Genomic DNA, 14,477 nt, shown 5'->3' with positions numbered 1-14,477 from the left:
TATAAAAAAAGAAACTCTAACGCTAGAAAATTATAGCAGAGATGCGGGGTACCAAAGCTTTGTACAGGAATTGGCAGTTGACCCTCAACATAAAAAAAAAAAAAAAAAAATGTAACGTATTGCATATACTTGGAAAGACCATTAATGTATGATTAAACGATTACAGAACAATCTCTAGAAGCTGTCACATCCATAAAATACCTAGGAGTACATCTTGTGAACCCTTTTAAAGTGGAACGACAGCATAAAACTAATCTTCAGTAAGGCAGATAACAGACTGATATTTATTGGAGAATAGCTGAGAAAATGCAGTCCACTCACAAAGTAGGCAACTCACGGAATCCTCGTTATACGAATACTTGAACATTGCTTTCTTTTAGTCGGAGACTAGTGCCAGATAGGCCTGACAGAGAAAATCGAGAAGACCCAAAGAAGAGCAGCGCGTTTCGTTACAGATTCGTTCAGTCCGCGCAAAAGCGTCGCGGAGATTCTCAGGCACGTCCAACGGCAGACCCTAGAAGAGAGGCGTTAGAATCATGTTCCTAGAAGAGCAAACCACTATATTGCTTCCTCCTACGTATATCTGGCGAACAGGTCGTAACCGATTCGGAGACTTAGCAATAATGGTCTTTCCTGGGAAGTATTCGCTAGTGGATGAGAAAGAGGGGAACTGACAATGGCACACACCATAGAGTGGCTTGTGCAGTATAAATGAAGATATCATAGATGTAGAAATGTGGTAACTCTACGACGTCTAATCATCAATGAGTGGCCTGGAGAACGTTGTAGACTCTTCCTCGCCGAACTGAGACCACTTGAAAGGCTAGAGTCGGGTCCGGTGTAGTTATAAACCCTGCAGCGTGTGACCCATCCTCCAAGGTACGAAGCTACTGACGTCACTACTAACGAGTTGAGGGCTGGACAAGCGGCCGTCTATTACGGTCCAGTGGTCGACGGCAGCTGGCAGGGCGCGGCGCGGGAGCTGCCGGGATCTGCGCACACTCAGGGTCGAGGACCCGGCGCGCGTCTATCGTCGGGGCGGCGGCAGTTTATCTGGGCCGACCCCAGTAACAAATTGGGCGTGGAGCGCGGGCGGAGCGTCATGTTGACGTCTGCGATGACACCCGCCGCCTCCTCCTCGCCCGCCCCCGCGGCCTTGGCCCTGCGGCCCCTGACTCAGAAGGCCGCCGTCTCGGGTTTCGCCCAGTGCCGGCGGCGGCGGACGAAAAACAGCGCCCGGCGCCGCCTCCTCGCTGCCCCCTGCGACACTCTGCAGCGGCCATTTTCGTACGTGCTGTGTGAACTCGACCTAGGCCGGGGCCCGTGTGGACGGACGAAAACCGTGCCGCCGACTTGACACGTTTTTTCTCTCGATGCGAGGCAAAGTAGTTGGGTTATTCGTGGCGCCGGCGGCGGCTGCTGTGGTGGTTTATTTCCCAGACGATGGCTCGACGGCAGGCGCTGCGATTATCGAAGGCTAATGGACAGGAAGATGGCTTTCGCGTTCATCGCACCCCTCGTCGAGATGAGGTATTTTTAATGCGCTCACAAGTGCCTACCACGACGTAAACTAAACGCCCTTCAACGCATTAGCTCGGCCTCGTCGATCACGTGTACTTGGCAAGAAATCGCGGGAAGAAGGCGAGGCGAAGGGAGGGAGAGAGGGGCTAGATGTTAACGCTCTACCTACATCGAGGTCGGAGGAAACGGCTAGAGGGTGCGTTGCATAAGTAGCCTTGGTCTTCCTGCAACTGCTACAGATACCGACAGAAAGTTTTAGACAAGCGACAGTGTAACTAACCTGTTTCTATGGGTTATTACGTTATTATTGGGAATGGAATTGCTTATTGATTGTGAAATTAACGTGAGAAGATTAGGGTCGCCACCGACTCTAACCATGCAACTAATCAAAGGTTTGGCCGAGTCGGAAAATAAATTAATTTGATCACAGACCAAAAACGCATAAAAATGCATACGTTGTGATGTCGCTCATAGGGGATGTGATGTAATTAATAGTATTGCCCGTGCTCTTTTCACGAGAATCAAACATGTGGATTTCTCACAAGTAGCGCAAACCTCTTTGCCTAATTGACCACTACGAGAGTTGGCTATTCTCTACAACTGCTGCTGAATCTGTATGACTATCGCAGACTTTCTGCAGCAAACTACGCCGCCGTCTAGCAACGTGACACACAACCACATTCATTCAATCACACCACTATGAGAGTTATGAGAAAAGAGAAACAAGGAAAAGAAAGAGAAAGGCTAGTGAAAATGGGCTATCGGACTAATGAAAGGCGGCTACAGGACCCTTTCAATAGTATGGGACTGAATATTTCTGATACTGTCATTTTTAACCGGAACATTCAGTTTTCATAATTAGCTTTCGATAGTTTTTGGAAAGAAAGGGGTGTAATGGTATGATAATTATTGCAGTGCGCAACGAAAATATTTCTGAAAGCAAGGCGGAGAACGTGCTGAATTCTCGAATGCGGGCGAGGACTGCCAGTACAGCGTACTTCCATCTATCGTCTCACATATCCGTAGAGCAGCAAGCGGGAACCTCCATTACTTCTACATCCGTACTATGCAAAGCCATCTTGTGGTGCGTGGCAGAGGATACTTTGTGTACTACTGTGACATTTCCCTTTTCTTGTTCCAGTCTGGAATGGTCCGCAGAAAGAACTAACGTAGTTAAGCCTCCGACTGCGATCGAATCTGTGTAATTTAAGTTCGTGGTTTCTTAAGCGAGAGACACGTAGCAGAAAGCAACTGGTTAGTTGACCCTTCTAGGAATGTGACCTGCCGAATCTAACAGTCACCCACACCGTGATGCACAACGCCTCTCTTGCAGTGTCTGCCACTGCAGTTGGACGAGTATCTCTGTGACGCTTTAGCTCTCGCTAAATTGACTTGTGACGAAACGTGCTGCCCTTCTTTGAATGGGGATTCCTGCGGCCATTGGAGAAATATATTCCAGCAATTTGTTCACGACCATAGTATAAAGATCTGTGATAGTATTGAGGAGAACATAGACAATCTTGAAAATTATATACAGGCAGTTCTTGTGACTCCATTTTTCTTATTGTTTTCTTGTTGTTTCTGTTTTCATACTGTTAGAAACATGATTTAAATGATACTAAACAAGTTTCAAACGATAACATTTTTTTTTTCTGGATGGGCTGTCTATAACCAAGTAAGCTTCCTCAAGAGAGTAAACGTAAATATTATAACTACAGCATATAAATTTATCAAAACTTCTGAATACTTGATAACCATCATTATCATACTTTCTACTGTGTTTTAAGAAGAACACTGTATCACCGCAACAAAATATTCCTCATTCTCCCACAGCATACAGCTGTTGATATGCGGCAAAGAAACAAGGCACTTCCTTACGCTCTTTAGCGTACTATGTTAGCAGAGCAAACATAAAAATACTGTTGACGACTTACGTATCTCTGTTTATTTACGATCCACTTCTTTCTTTCATTTCAGATATACTTATCGCAGTTTGGGTACATCAACAAGAGTCTTAGCCAATTCAGCTCCGGCTACTTCAACAGGGATCAACTCTCTACGGCCATCGCAGACTTCCAGTCATTCGCTGGACTGAACATAACTGGTGAGTCCGCGGCGTTCACTGTGTTGACGGTCAGAGTAGCATGTGCCACTTTCATTAATCGTTACTAGATTAGTCACATACGAAGTTGCGTTACTGGTGCGCTTATTCATCACTTAGTAATGAAAATTGTATTAACCCAATCGGTTCAACAGGATTGTGCGAGAGTTAAAGAAATTGCATGTAAGGGTTACTATAATTATTCTGCCCAGTAAATGCTGTATTGGTATCAGAACATAATCAAACAGAGTAGCTAGATAATCGCACGTTCCCTAGATTACTTTAACCAGTGATGTCTAGGAAACAGTCTCATATTCAGCAAAGTTTGAATCATAACTATTATTTGCGTACACCGAAGAAAGATTTTGCGTTAGTGTAAACGGCTTCTGCTCGTTTAAATACCATTAAGTGCCTCCGGTGATAAAGTGTAGTTCATAATTAATTAAAGTTAAATATGTTAAACACGACTGAGGAGGTTTGCAACTGCTATCTCTTGAACCAAATGAGGGTTAGTAATACAGGAGTGCATCACCTCATTAAATGTAAAGAACTATACATTTCAGCAGCTAGTATAAAAAGAACACCGGTGTTTCAGACAGGTTTTAATGTGCTGGAGATCTTATCCACTGACTGAACAAATATGAAATTGGAAAATAACTCCCTCAAAGTGCTAAATATCATCGCTGATTATAAGCGAAAGCGATCAATAAGCGAGATGCAATAATAATCGCTAGCAATGGATTTCGCATCTCAGTCTTGCCATTCCGATTTAGACTCCCCGCGGTGTTCCTGAATTCTGAAAATACGTGAAGATAAATGTCAAGTTTCACATGTCAAAATATCCGCACTTGAAGTGGGCCACGCTCAACATCCTCGATAGTTTTGTTTAGGAAGTACGGGCCGCAAAACTGATCACAGACTTTGGAACGTAAATAAATATATCTGGATGGCTCCTCTGCAAAGGTCACGGCCGGTTACATGCTCTTTTCGTGTCCAGTTTGTGCTTGCATTCTGGCTCTAAAGACCCAGCCGCTGACGGGACGCTACACCTTAGTGTTCCTTCTGTACTTCAGTAAAACGTTGGTGAATGGCTTCAGTTGTAGGTCTAGATTTATAATGTCGCAATAAGTGCTGTGTTCGAGTAAGAGCCAATTTGACGCAAGTTAGCTATTACGCAATAGGATGGCCTTACCAAAGGATTTATGTTCAGGGAACTCTTTCGAATTAGGTACGTGCACTGTTTTATCATTGTTAGAACTTCTTTCTTTATAACAGCACATTTCTTCATCTCTAGCGTGTAGTTTACGTTATCATCTTTATCGTTCCTCGTGGGATTATATGTACTAAAGCTTACAGCCGAAGATAAATCTTGGGTTTCACAAGCTTAGAGTGAACCGCACCTCTTAGCTCTATGTCAAGAGTTACATCTCTCTTTGTTTTATAGGAATCCCATGAACTTGGGACCAGTTTTTTGTGATAATAGTTGTTACAGAGCTAGGGGGACTACATCTGACTAACATAGGAAAAAGATCCATGCTGCATGTACTAAGAAACAGACTGCGATTCTGTTGGCCACGATGACGGATTACAGACTTTGGAACGTAAGACGTTGATGCAATGTTTATTACGTACTAGTAAAGAGAAACTATGTGCTGCTCCAACACTTTCAGCACAAAAAGAAAACTGAGCGACGTAAGAAAGGCAAATATATTTAGCCGATTAAATTGAGTCATCCGCAGTTACGCAAAAGGTTATCTTTCAGTGACGAACGAGAATAAACGTACTGTATTAACAGTCTGGCAGCTCTTGTTCGTGATTCAGATGCCGCAGCGAAAATAACATTTTTTCTTCTTCCAGTTAGAGTTTAACGTCCAGATGTCCGAGAAGTTATTAGACACAAATTTAATTTAAAGGAAAGAGTGTAACAATAGTTTACGTAAGTCTGTAAACTCAGTTTTAATGATCTGGTTTTAGGCCGGTGGCACTGAGGCAGCAACCTTGTTTCCAATAATTATTCCTGTACGTCGACTCCGTTCAATCAAAGTGACATGTCGACCGCACTCAGCACAGTTCTCAGAATCTACTCATGCTTGTTTTAATGACATTTCCACGTCGTCCCCACATATTCTGTTGACGTACAGAAGCAGTTACACCTCTTGAGCACAAATAACTGATGATGTGCTGCTGTTATTTCAGATCCAAAAACCCAGTGAAAAACATGATGAAACAAGGCAGTTCCGGATGCTGAGTATGATAGTCAAACAGGGCACTTCTGAGCACAGATAGAAATAGGAAGTAAATGCAGTTGTAGATTGGAGTTACATTTCTTTTCAGTGAATGTAAGGTTATTTGTCATTTTCTTTCAAATTATATGCACACTCGCTTGTTATTACAATAAAAACTGAACTCCGTTCGAACAGGCCTCGAAAGGCCGGACGGCACCGACCGACCGTCACGTCAACTTGAGTCGTTAGGCGTCACTGGAGGCGGATATGGAGGGCCGTGTGGTCATCACACCGCTCTCCCGGCCGTTGTCAGTTTTCGTGACCGGAGCCGCTACTTCTCAGTCAAGCAGCTCCTGAGTTGGCTTTAGAAGTGCTGAGTGCACCCCGCTTGCCAACTGCGCTCGGCAGACCAGGAAGGCCACCCATCTAAATAATAGCCAACCCCGACACTGGTTAACTTCGGTGATCTGACGGGAACCGGTGTTACCCCTGCAGCAAGGACGGTGGCAGGTAAATAGGCAGGAATTACAATTACCAATGACTTGAATTGGAATCTCACGTAGGTAACGTTTCGGGGAAGGAAATAAAAAACTATGTTTTATTGGCAAAACGCTTAGAAGATGCTACGGGTCTACAGAAGAGATTGCTCACACTACGCTTGTCTGTCCTCTGCTAGAGTAGCCCCTGCTTCACGGGATCTTTACCAGAGTGAATTGACGGAGGAAATCGATAAAGTTCAAACAGCGGCAGCTCGTTTAGTATCATAGCGAAATAGATGAGAGAGTGTCACGAATATGATAAGGGAGTTGGACTGGCAATTATTAAAACATAGGCGTTTCTCGTTGCGGCGAGACCTTTTCACGGAATTTCAGTCACCAACTATCTCCCGAGAATGCGGCAATACACACTAGGAGAAAAAGAAAGGATTCACCACGAAGGGATTATCCGAGTGGGACGGAAATCGGTAGATATGATGTACGTGTACAACCAATAAATGATTACAATTTCAGAAAAAAATTGATATTTTATTCGGGAGAAAGGGTTCCACAAATTGAGCCAGTTAGTAACCCATTGATAGACCTCTGGCCTTTGCGTAATCAGTTACTCGGCTTTTCCTAGATTGATAGAGTTGTTGGATATCCTCTTGAGGAATGCCGTGATAATTCTGTTCAATAGACGCGTTAGATCGTCAGAATTCCTAATGGCTGGGGGTCCTGCTCATAACGCTTCAAACGTTCTCAGCTGGGGGAGATGCACCGACCTTGCTGGCCACGTACGAAGACAAAATTGGTTCAAATGGCTCTGAGCACTATGGGACTAACTAACCTAAGGACATCACACACATCCATGCCCGCGACAGGATTCTAACCTGTGACCGTAGCAGCAGCGCGGTTCCGGACTGAAGCGCCTAGAACCACTCGGCCACAGTGGCCGGCCGTACGAAGACAAGCAGTAGAAAGTCTCGTCGTTATCTTGCTCAAATGTAAGCAAGGCAACAAAATGAGCCGTGGAATATCGCCGACATACAGCTGTGCTGTAAGGATGCTGTAGATGACGACTAAAAGGGTCCTGCTGTGAATAGAAATAGCACCCTACACCATCAGTCGTAGTTCTCGGTGAGTACGGCGGGCGATAGTCAGTTTGGTATCCCACCTCTGTACGGGATGTCTCCAGAGAGATCTTCGCTGATAATCAGATCTCATTTCGAAGTGGGGCTCATCACTGAAGTCAACTGACTGTGGCCAATGAGATTCCAGGCCGAAGACATGCCTTCCCTTTATGGCAAGCCATCCTCGCTTACATTTCGACAAGATAATGCCCGACCACCCACGGCGAGAGTTTCTACTGCTTGTGTTCGTGCTTGCCAAACCCTGCCTTGGCCAGCAAGCTCACCGGATCTGTCCCCAGTTGAGAACGTGTTGAGCATCATGGGCAAGCACCTCCAACCATTCCGGGATTTTGACGATCTATTGCGCCAGTCGGACAGAATTTTGCACGATATCCCTCAGAAGGACATTATACGCGCCAGGTTAGCCGAGAGCGTTAATGCGCTGCTTCCTGGACTCGGGAAGGCGCGCCGGCCCCAGTTCACATCCGCCCGGCGGCTTAACGGATGTGTTTTTTAGGCGGTTTTCCACATCCCACTAGGTGAATACCGGACTGGTCCCCATTCCCGCCCCAGTTACACGGTTCGCAGACATCTGAACACATTCGCACTATTCCATGGATTACATTATACACAGACAGTTGGGGTACAGTAATTCCATCCCGGGGGGTACGGGGTGGCAGCAGGAAGGGCATCTGGCCACCCCACTTAAATTAACCGTGCCAAATCCGATTAACCATGCCGACCCTGCGTCATTGCGGGAAAAAGGCACAAGCAAACGAAAAAAGAAAGATCCCTCAGAAGGACATCGAAAAACTCTATCAATCAATGCCAAGCAGAATAACTGCTTGTGTAAGGACAAGAGGTGGACCAAGACGTTATTGACTTGCTCAATTTGTGAAGCTCTTTCTCTGGAAAAAAAAGTCATCCAACTTTTCTCAAATTGTTATCATTTGTTTGTCTACATATGTACATCACATCTAACGATCTCTGTCCCATTCGGATAATTCCTTCGTGGTGCGTCGGTTTTTTTCTTTCTTTTCTTTTGTCTTTTTTTTATACCAATCTACATAGGAAGAAATGACAATCGTAATAAAAAATAGAAATCAGAGCTCGTACGGAAAGATTTAAGTGTTCACTTTTCCCACACGCTGTTAGATTGGAGGCGTAGAGAAATAGTGTGGGAGTGGTTCGATGAACCATCTGCTAGCCATTTGAGTGTGAAGCGCAGAATTGTCATGTAGATGTCTGCGAGGGTTGACTAACGCTGCGCCCGGTGTGCTTCCCTGCCGTTGAAAAGGCGGGGTGAGCCGGCCAGGGTGCTCGCGCCGCAGCTCCGGCAGCCAAGTCCGCCAGCAGGTCTGCGCAGACCCGCGAGGCCGCCCGCGGTCTGATTATTCCGGCTGCGCCGCGCCGCTGCGGGCAGGCCGGCCGGCCTTGCGCGCCGAGCATCGCCAAGTGCGCGCGTGTGCTCGTGTGTGCGTGCGCGCAGCTTCCTCCTGGAAACACGCGTGTGCCTCCCCCGGCCGCTCCTTTGTGTGGCTGCATTGTGCGCCGGGCGCGGCCTTCGCACGCCGTGTGCTCTGCTTGCCGGGCCCCGCGGGGAAGCCTGGGCGAACAATAACTCCGCCGCCTTCTTTGTCACCGTTCCTTGTTGCGTAATTGCCGTCGCTGCAAATTCCGGAAACACCGTATAGCTAGTCTGCTCGGAAACGCGGCGACGCCGCGGGAAATGACTGCTTTAAACGGTCGTGATACAGAGCTCCTTACAAAGATCCGAGGATGCTACGGAGCACATAGAATAATTGTGAACACAAAATATGTCAACTAGCTTGTTGCTGTGGCCATTTCCCCAGAAATTATATAAATATTCGTTTCGTAACTTCAGACACCTTTTTCTGCTGCAGTATAATATTTATTAACTTTACATAGACCCGTTTCGCTTCTTATGAAGTCATATACAGTGGATTGTTGTTGTTGATGATGAAGTCCCATACTCCTTGACAGAACGTAGGGGAACGATGCGGGAGACCCGCACCGCCGTACAAGACAAGGTCCTAGTGGAGATGGTTTGCCATTGCCTTCCTCCGACCTTAATGGCGATGAATGATGATGAAGAAGACACAACAACACCCAGTCATCACGGGGTAGGTGAAAATTCCCGACCCCGTCGGGAATAGAACCCGGGACCCAGTGCTCGGGAAGCGAGTGGATTGTTATAAAAAAATGTTTTATTTACATTTATGAATTCCAAACAGCTCACCAACTACATGAATAGGCCACAAGGATGATATTTTCAGCTGTTTTCTTTCGTACCAAAATCTGCGTTTCCCCTCATGTGATGATAAATTAGAGGGCGTACTTCCACTATTTTTTTGAAAAATCGTAACATATTCACGTCGATGTCTTTTTTTCATACTTCATTTTTCCTTAGCTGAATCATGTGTAACACTTCACTGCTGGTCTTACAATAATTTCAGACGTATCTTAAGTGGGCTATGAACTATTTTTGTTCTCTATTATTCCGTTGTTCCGTTCTTTTCTCGTCAGTCGTCTACATTTTTTTTTATATAGAAAGTCGTTTTCTGGTACTTTAAGATCTTTTTCTTTGCCGTCGGAAATTCACTGTCTGGTTTTGCTATCTGGAGTTTCGTGTCTTTTTACCCCAGAGTCATAATATTGTGGTGTGACTGCTAAGTTCATATAATATTCCTCTCCTAATGACTGGATAATGGATAAATCGACATATATAGTAGCTACGAGAACTGTGAAGATTTTTGTCGTAACACTGTCTGTCCAATGTTGCTAAAAAATTCTCACAGTTCTTATACTATAAATCTAAGGTCCTTTACTGCTCACTGAAGTGTTTCACATCACTTAGCTAAGAACAAACGAAATATCAAAATAAAAAGACCAAAAGATCTTGACGCGAATGTGTGAACTGTTTGGAATCTATAAGTAAGAGACGTGAAAACATACCTCTTTTATTCCTGAAAAACATTCACCTAAGATATCTTTAATAAACAAGGCGAAACGTGTCTGGAACGTGAATAAATATTACATCGCAGCAAGGAAAAGGCGATTGAATTTGAATCGAATACAAATTGTAGTCCAAACATGATTGTCGTACAGGTAATTTAACGATTTTGAATTGGTTTGCTCTATTCATAACTACTACGTGCATTATGCTGGTCAGAGCAAGCGTGTTGCCTTTTTAATATCGTGTATTTATGACCTGTCAGACCATAATAGTAGCAACTTTAAATCTTTCCCAGCACTGTCTGAAAAAAGCTGCACACGTATTCAGTCAGATCTTGATAGCATTTGAAAATGGTGCAAAGACTGGCAGTTTGCTTTAAATATTCAGAAATTTAAAACTGCGTACTAAATAACAAAAGAAAATAGTAACATACTAATTACTACAATGTAAGTTGGACTCCACAATTTCACAACTGGAATCCGTGAAACCACACAAATACCAGGTTGTAAGAATTTCTCGAGACATGAAGTGGAACGATCACATAGGTTCAGTAGTAGGTAAGGCAGTCGGCAGACTGCAGTTCAGTGGTTTGTTTACAAAACACTCGAGACAGAGTTCCTAGAATAAGGCTCAAGTGTATGGGACTCTTACCGAATAGGACTTACAGAGGGTGCTGAACGTATACAAATAAGTGCAGCACGAATGGTGGCAGATTTTTTTGCCACACGGAAGAGCGTCATGGAGATGAATGAAAAGCTGAACTAGCAAATGCTGATTTCTGCCGTGACAATATGTTTTTCCATTACAACGTTTATTGTCAGAATACGCCGATATCATAGAGCAGTTAATTGTCAATCCTGTAAATCGTCGGTGTAAATGTCACAAATGGCAAAGTATTAACTGAAGTACTAGGACATGAGTCTATATTTAACAGATTTTCATCGGTTGAGACATATATTCCAAACCATTTATTTTTTGAAGTCGCAAGCAGTGTGCTACAGTACAACAGGTTAACTAGTTGCAGCACATGACATTCCAGACTCGCTAAAGCTTGCTGCATTTCGAAACAACCGAAGCTGTAGATCTGATTGTCGCCTTGGCGAAGTATACGCTGTACAGCTATTTAGATACACGATAGCACGTTGATACACGCTTCAGATAAGAGATCGACATCTCTCTCTCTCTCTCTCTCTCTCTCTCTCTCTCTTTCTCGTGACCTCTCTGTCGTTAATACTACAGCAGAGGGAGAAAGATATAAATTTCTCAAACGAGGTCACGGCTACGTATTTTTTAATAGAAATACTTTGGTACTAATGGCGAATTGCGCAAATGGTAGAAGCTGCGACCACAGCAGAATGAGTGGACGCCAGCCGCCGCCGCTCTATGCGGGTACACTCGTGTCCTCGCGATAGTAAGTCCGTCCTTCACCCCGCTGCCTCGGGCGACCCCGGGGAGCAGACACAACCTCTCGCCGCTTACTACGTGCGTATCTCTCCACGTGCGGTGCCCGCTTCTTGTTTCGACTTCTGTTGCTGTTTAAGACGTATCAATTCCTCCGATCTTCATTACTTCTCGCAGTGGATGTTATCTCCATCTACGATATTCCACTAAACTCTTACGTATCTTTCCGTCCCAGCAAAGAAACCAAAATCTCTAGGAAAACTTATGTATTTAAAAAAAGAAAAACGCTGTCTTCAGACTCTTTGGAACAGTGTGCGACTTTTTCCGCTGCAGGTCCCATTGGCTGCAGAATGACGTTACAGGAATAGGCCTCACATTTTAATTAGTGAATCAGCACCGTAAATGAACGCTAATATTCCCAAGACAACCATTAAATCTCTGCAGTTTTCTATCAAAATTCAATTATGTCACTGGTTTAGCTCAGTGCTAATGATATGACTTCATAGGAACAGATAGGAGAGTAACATCATACCTTAGAAGCAACAGCTATGACAAAATGGTTCAAATGGCTCTGAGCACTGTGGGACTCAACTGCTGTGGTCATAAGTCCCCTAGAACTTAGAACTACTTAAACCTAACTAACCTAAGGACATCACACACATCCATGCCCGAGGCAGGATTCGAACTTGCGACGTAGCGGTCGTGCGGTTCCAGACTGAAGCGCCTTTAACCGCGCGGCCACTCCGGCCGGCCTCTAAGATCATCAGTCCCCTAGAACTTAGAAATACTTAAACGTAACTAAGGACATCACACACATCCATGCCCGAGGCAGGATTTGAACCTGTGACCGTAACGGTCGCTCGGTTCCAGACTATAGCGCCTAGAAACGCTCGACCACACCGGCCGGCAACAGCTATGACAGTTTCTGTATATACAACACAATAAATGCGAAGCCCACTGTTCCCAGGAGTACCTAAGAATGTATCTGAGAATACTTTCAGTACGCACATGGCTGGCCGCGGTGGCCGTGCGGTTCTGGCGCTGCAGTCCGGAACCGCGGGACTGCTACGGTCACAGGTTCGAATCCTGCCTCGGGCATGGGTGTGTGTGATGTCCTTAGGTTAGTTAGGTTTAAGTAGTTCTAAGTTCTAGGGGACTTATGACCTAAGATGTTGAGTCCCATAGTGCTCAGAGCCATTTGAGCCATTAGTACGCACATGGCACGGACGCTTAGAATTAAGGAAACGCATTTCACCATATGAGAATCTGAATCTCGTGGACATGGTAACAGCTTCTCTGGAACGGCAATAATAGCTACCTTCACTTAACATAGTCACCATGTTAGCTGATGAGCGAAAACAGCCAACTAAACGTTGAGAAACGGAACAAATTTCTTGAAACTTCCCAGCAGATTAAAAATGTGTGCTGGTCGGAAACTCTAACTCGGAACCTTTGCCTCTCGCGGGCAAGTGCTCTACCAGCTGAGCTACCCAAACACAACTCACGATTTCTCCTCACAGTTTACTTCCGCCAGCACCTCGTCTCGCTTCCTACCTTGCAACGAAGTTCTTTTGGGAAAAAAGTATTAGTGTCAGAGCTAGGAGTTAAGTTATTGAGTTTGATGGCGTACACATTAAAACGATACCGGTAGCAAACTGTGGGGAAAAAAGTGCTTTTGGTGTCTGTGAAATTAATAATAGTCATACTTGCAATTAATGAAGTACATAGCCAAACAGTAGCCATTTTTTCTTTATTTTTAGACTCGACCCAGGTTTCGGTCCCGCTATGGGTATCGTCTTCAGAAGAACAAGTGGTTACTTCGTTATGTAAAACATGTTACATCCCGGTTGAGCTGAGGCGCTCGAGCCACAATAATGACAGTATGATTAAAATCCAGTAAAACTGTAAAATTACAACAGATATGGCTATTGAACAGAGAAACGTCAAACGAAACAACTGTCATATCATGGATATTACGAGCTGGTGTTCGCTATTATCACTTTAGACAGCGTTATAGGACCTGATGATTGACCTGAAAGAAACTAAAGGAGATTACCGTTTTCATACCAAAATAATATTTTGACTGTAAATGGAGTTCCTGTTTTATACCACAGATTCATCTTGCAGAAGCCGTTCTTCAAGAAGCTGGCGGGTCTGTATTTGGACAGAAACTGAAAACGCCGTCTTCCACACTGATACATTCTTCAATATATAATCATAAAAAGTGTACATAATATTACAAGAAATGTATTTGCAGTTGCGAATACGAACTACTATCAGATGTTTAAGGGATTGTCGACAACGAAAATTAGTGCCGGGCCTGGCCTCGAAGCCAGATTTCCCGTTTTACTGGAACGGTCGCACAGGCACTACAATATTGTACTTATTCACCGATAACAGGCAGTGACTTTCAATTAAAATGTCCTCTCCTGCAGTGAAATTATATAATGTGTGTACGACTACAGGCTGTGACGCATCAACGATGACTTATCGAAGTTTGGGCTGGCCGTCAATCGTGCACGGATAGCCAAAGCGGTTAAGATGACCGCTAACGTAAAGCGGGAAATACGGATTCGAGTTCCGGTCCGACACAAATTTTCACTGTAGTCACTCCCTTGTATACCTAATAGTGGTTTGTATTCG

General features: G+C 44.6%; 1 protein-coding gene across 4 annotated transcripts in view; it reads left to right on the top strand.

The window, feature by feature from the left end:
- The window catches only part of LOC126457117 (matrix metalloproteinase-14), a 158,497-nt gene that overhangs the window by 75,569 nt on the left and 68,451 nt on the right, over positions 1-14,477 (top strand). For all 4 annotated transcript variants that reach the window (XM_050093170.1, XM_050093171.1, XM_050093169.1 and 1 more), the window contains exon 2: positions 3,499-3,625. In XM_050093170.1, the coding sequence (XP_049949127.1) occupies positions 3,499-3,625 (127 nt within the window). The remainder of the gene's footprint in view (positions 1-3,498; positions 3,626-14,477) is intronic.

This window comes from Schistocerca serialis, chromosome 2 (assembly GCF_023864345.2).
Source record: "Schistocerca serialis cubense isolate TAMUIC-IGC-003099 chromosome 2, iqSchSeri2.2, whole genome shotgun sequence".
Classification (NCBI taxonomy): Eukaryota; Metazoa; Arthropoda; class Insecta; order Orthoptera; family Acrididae; genus Schistocerca; species Schistocerca serialis.
Note: the sequence above shows the minus strand (reverse complement) of the source record. Positions and strands in the feature narration are given on the sequence as shown.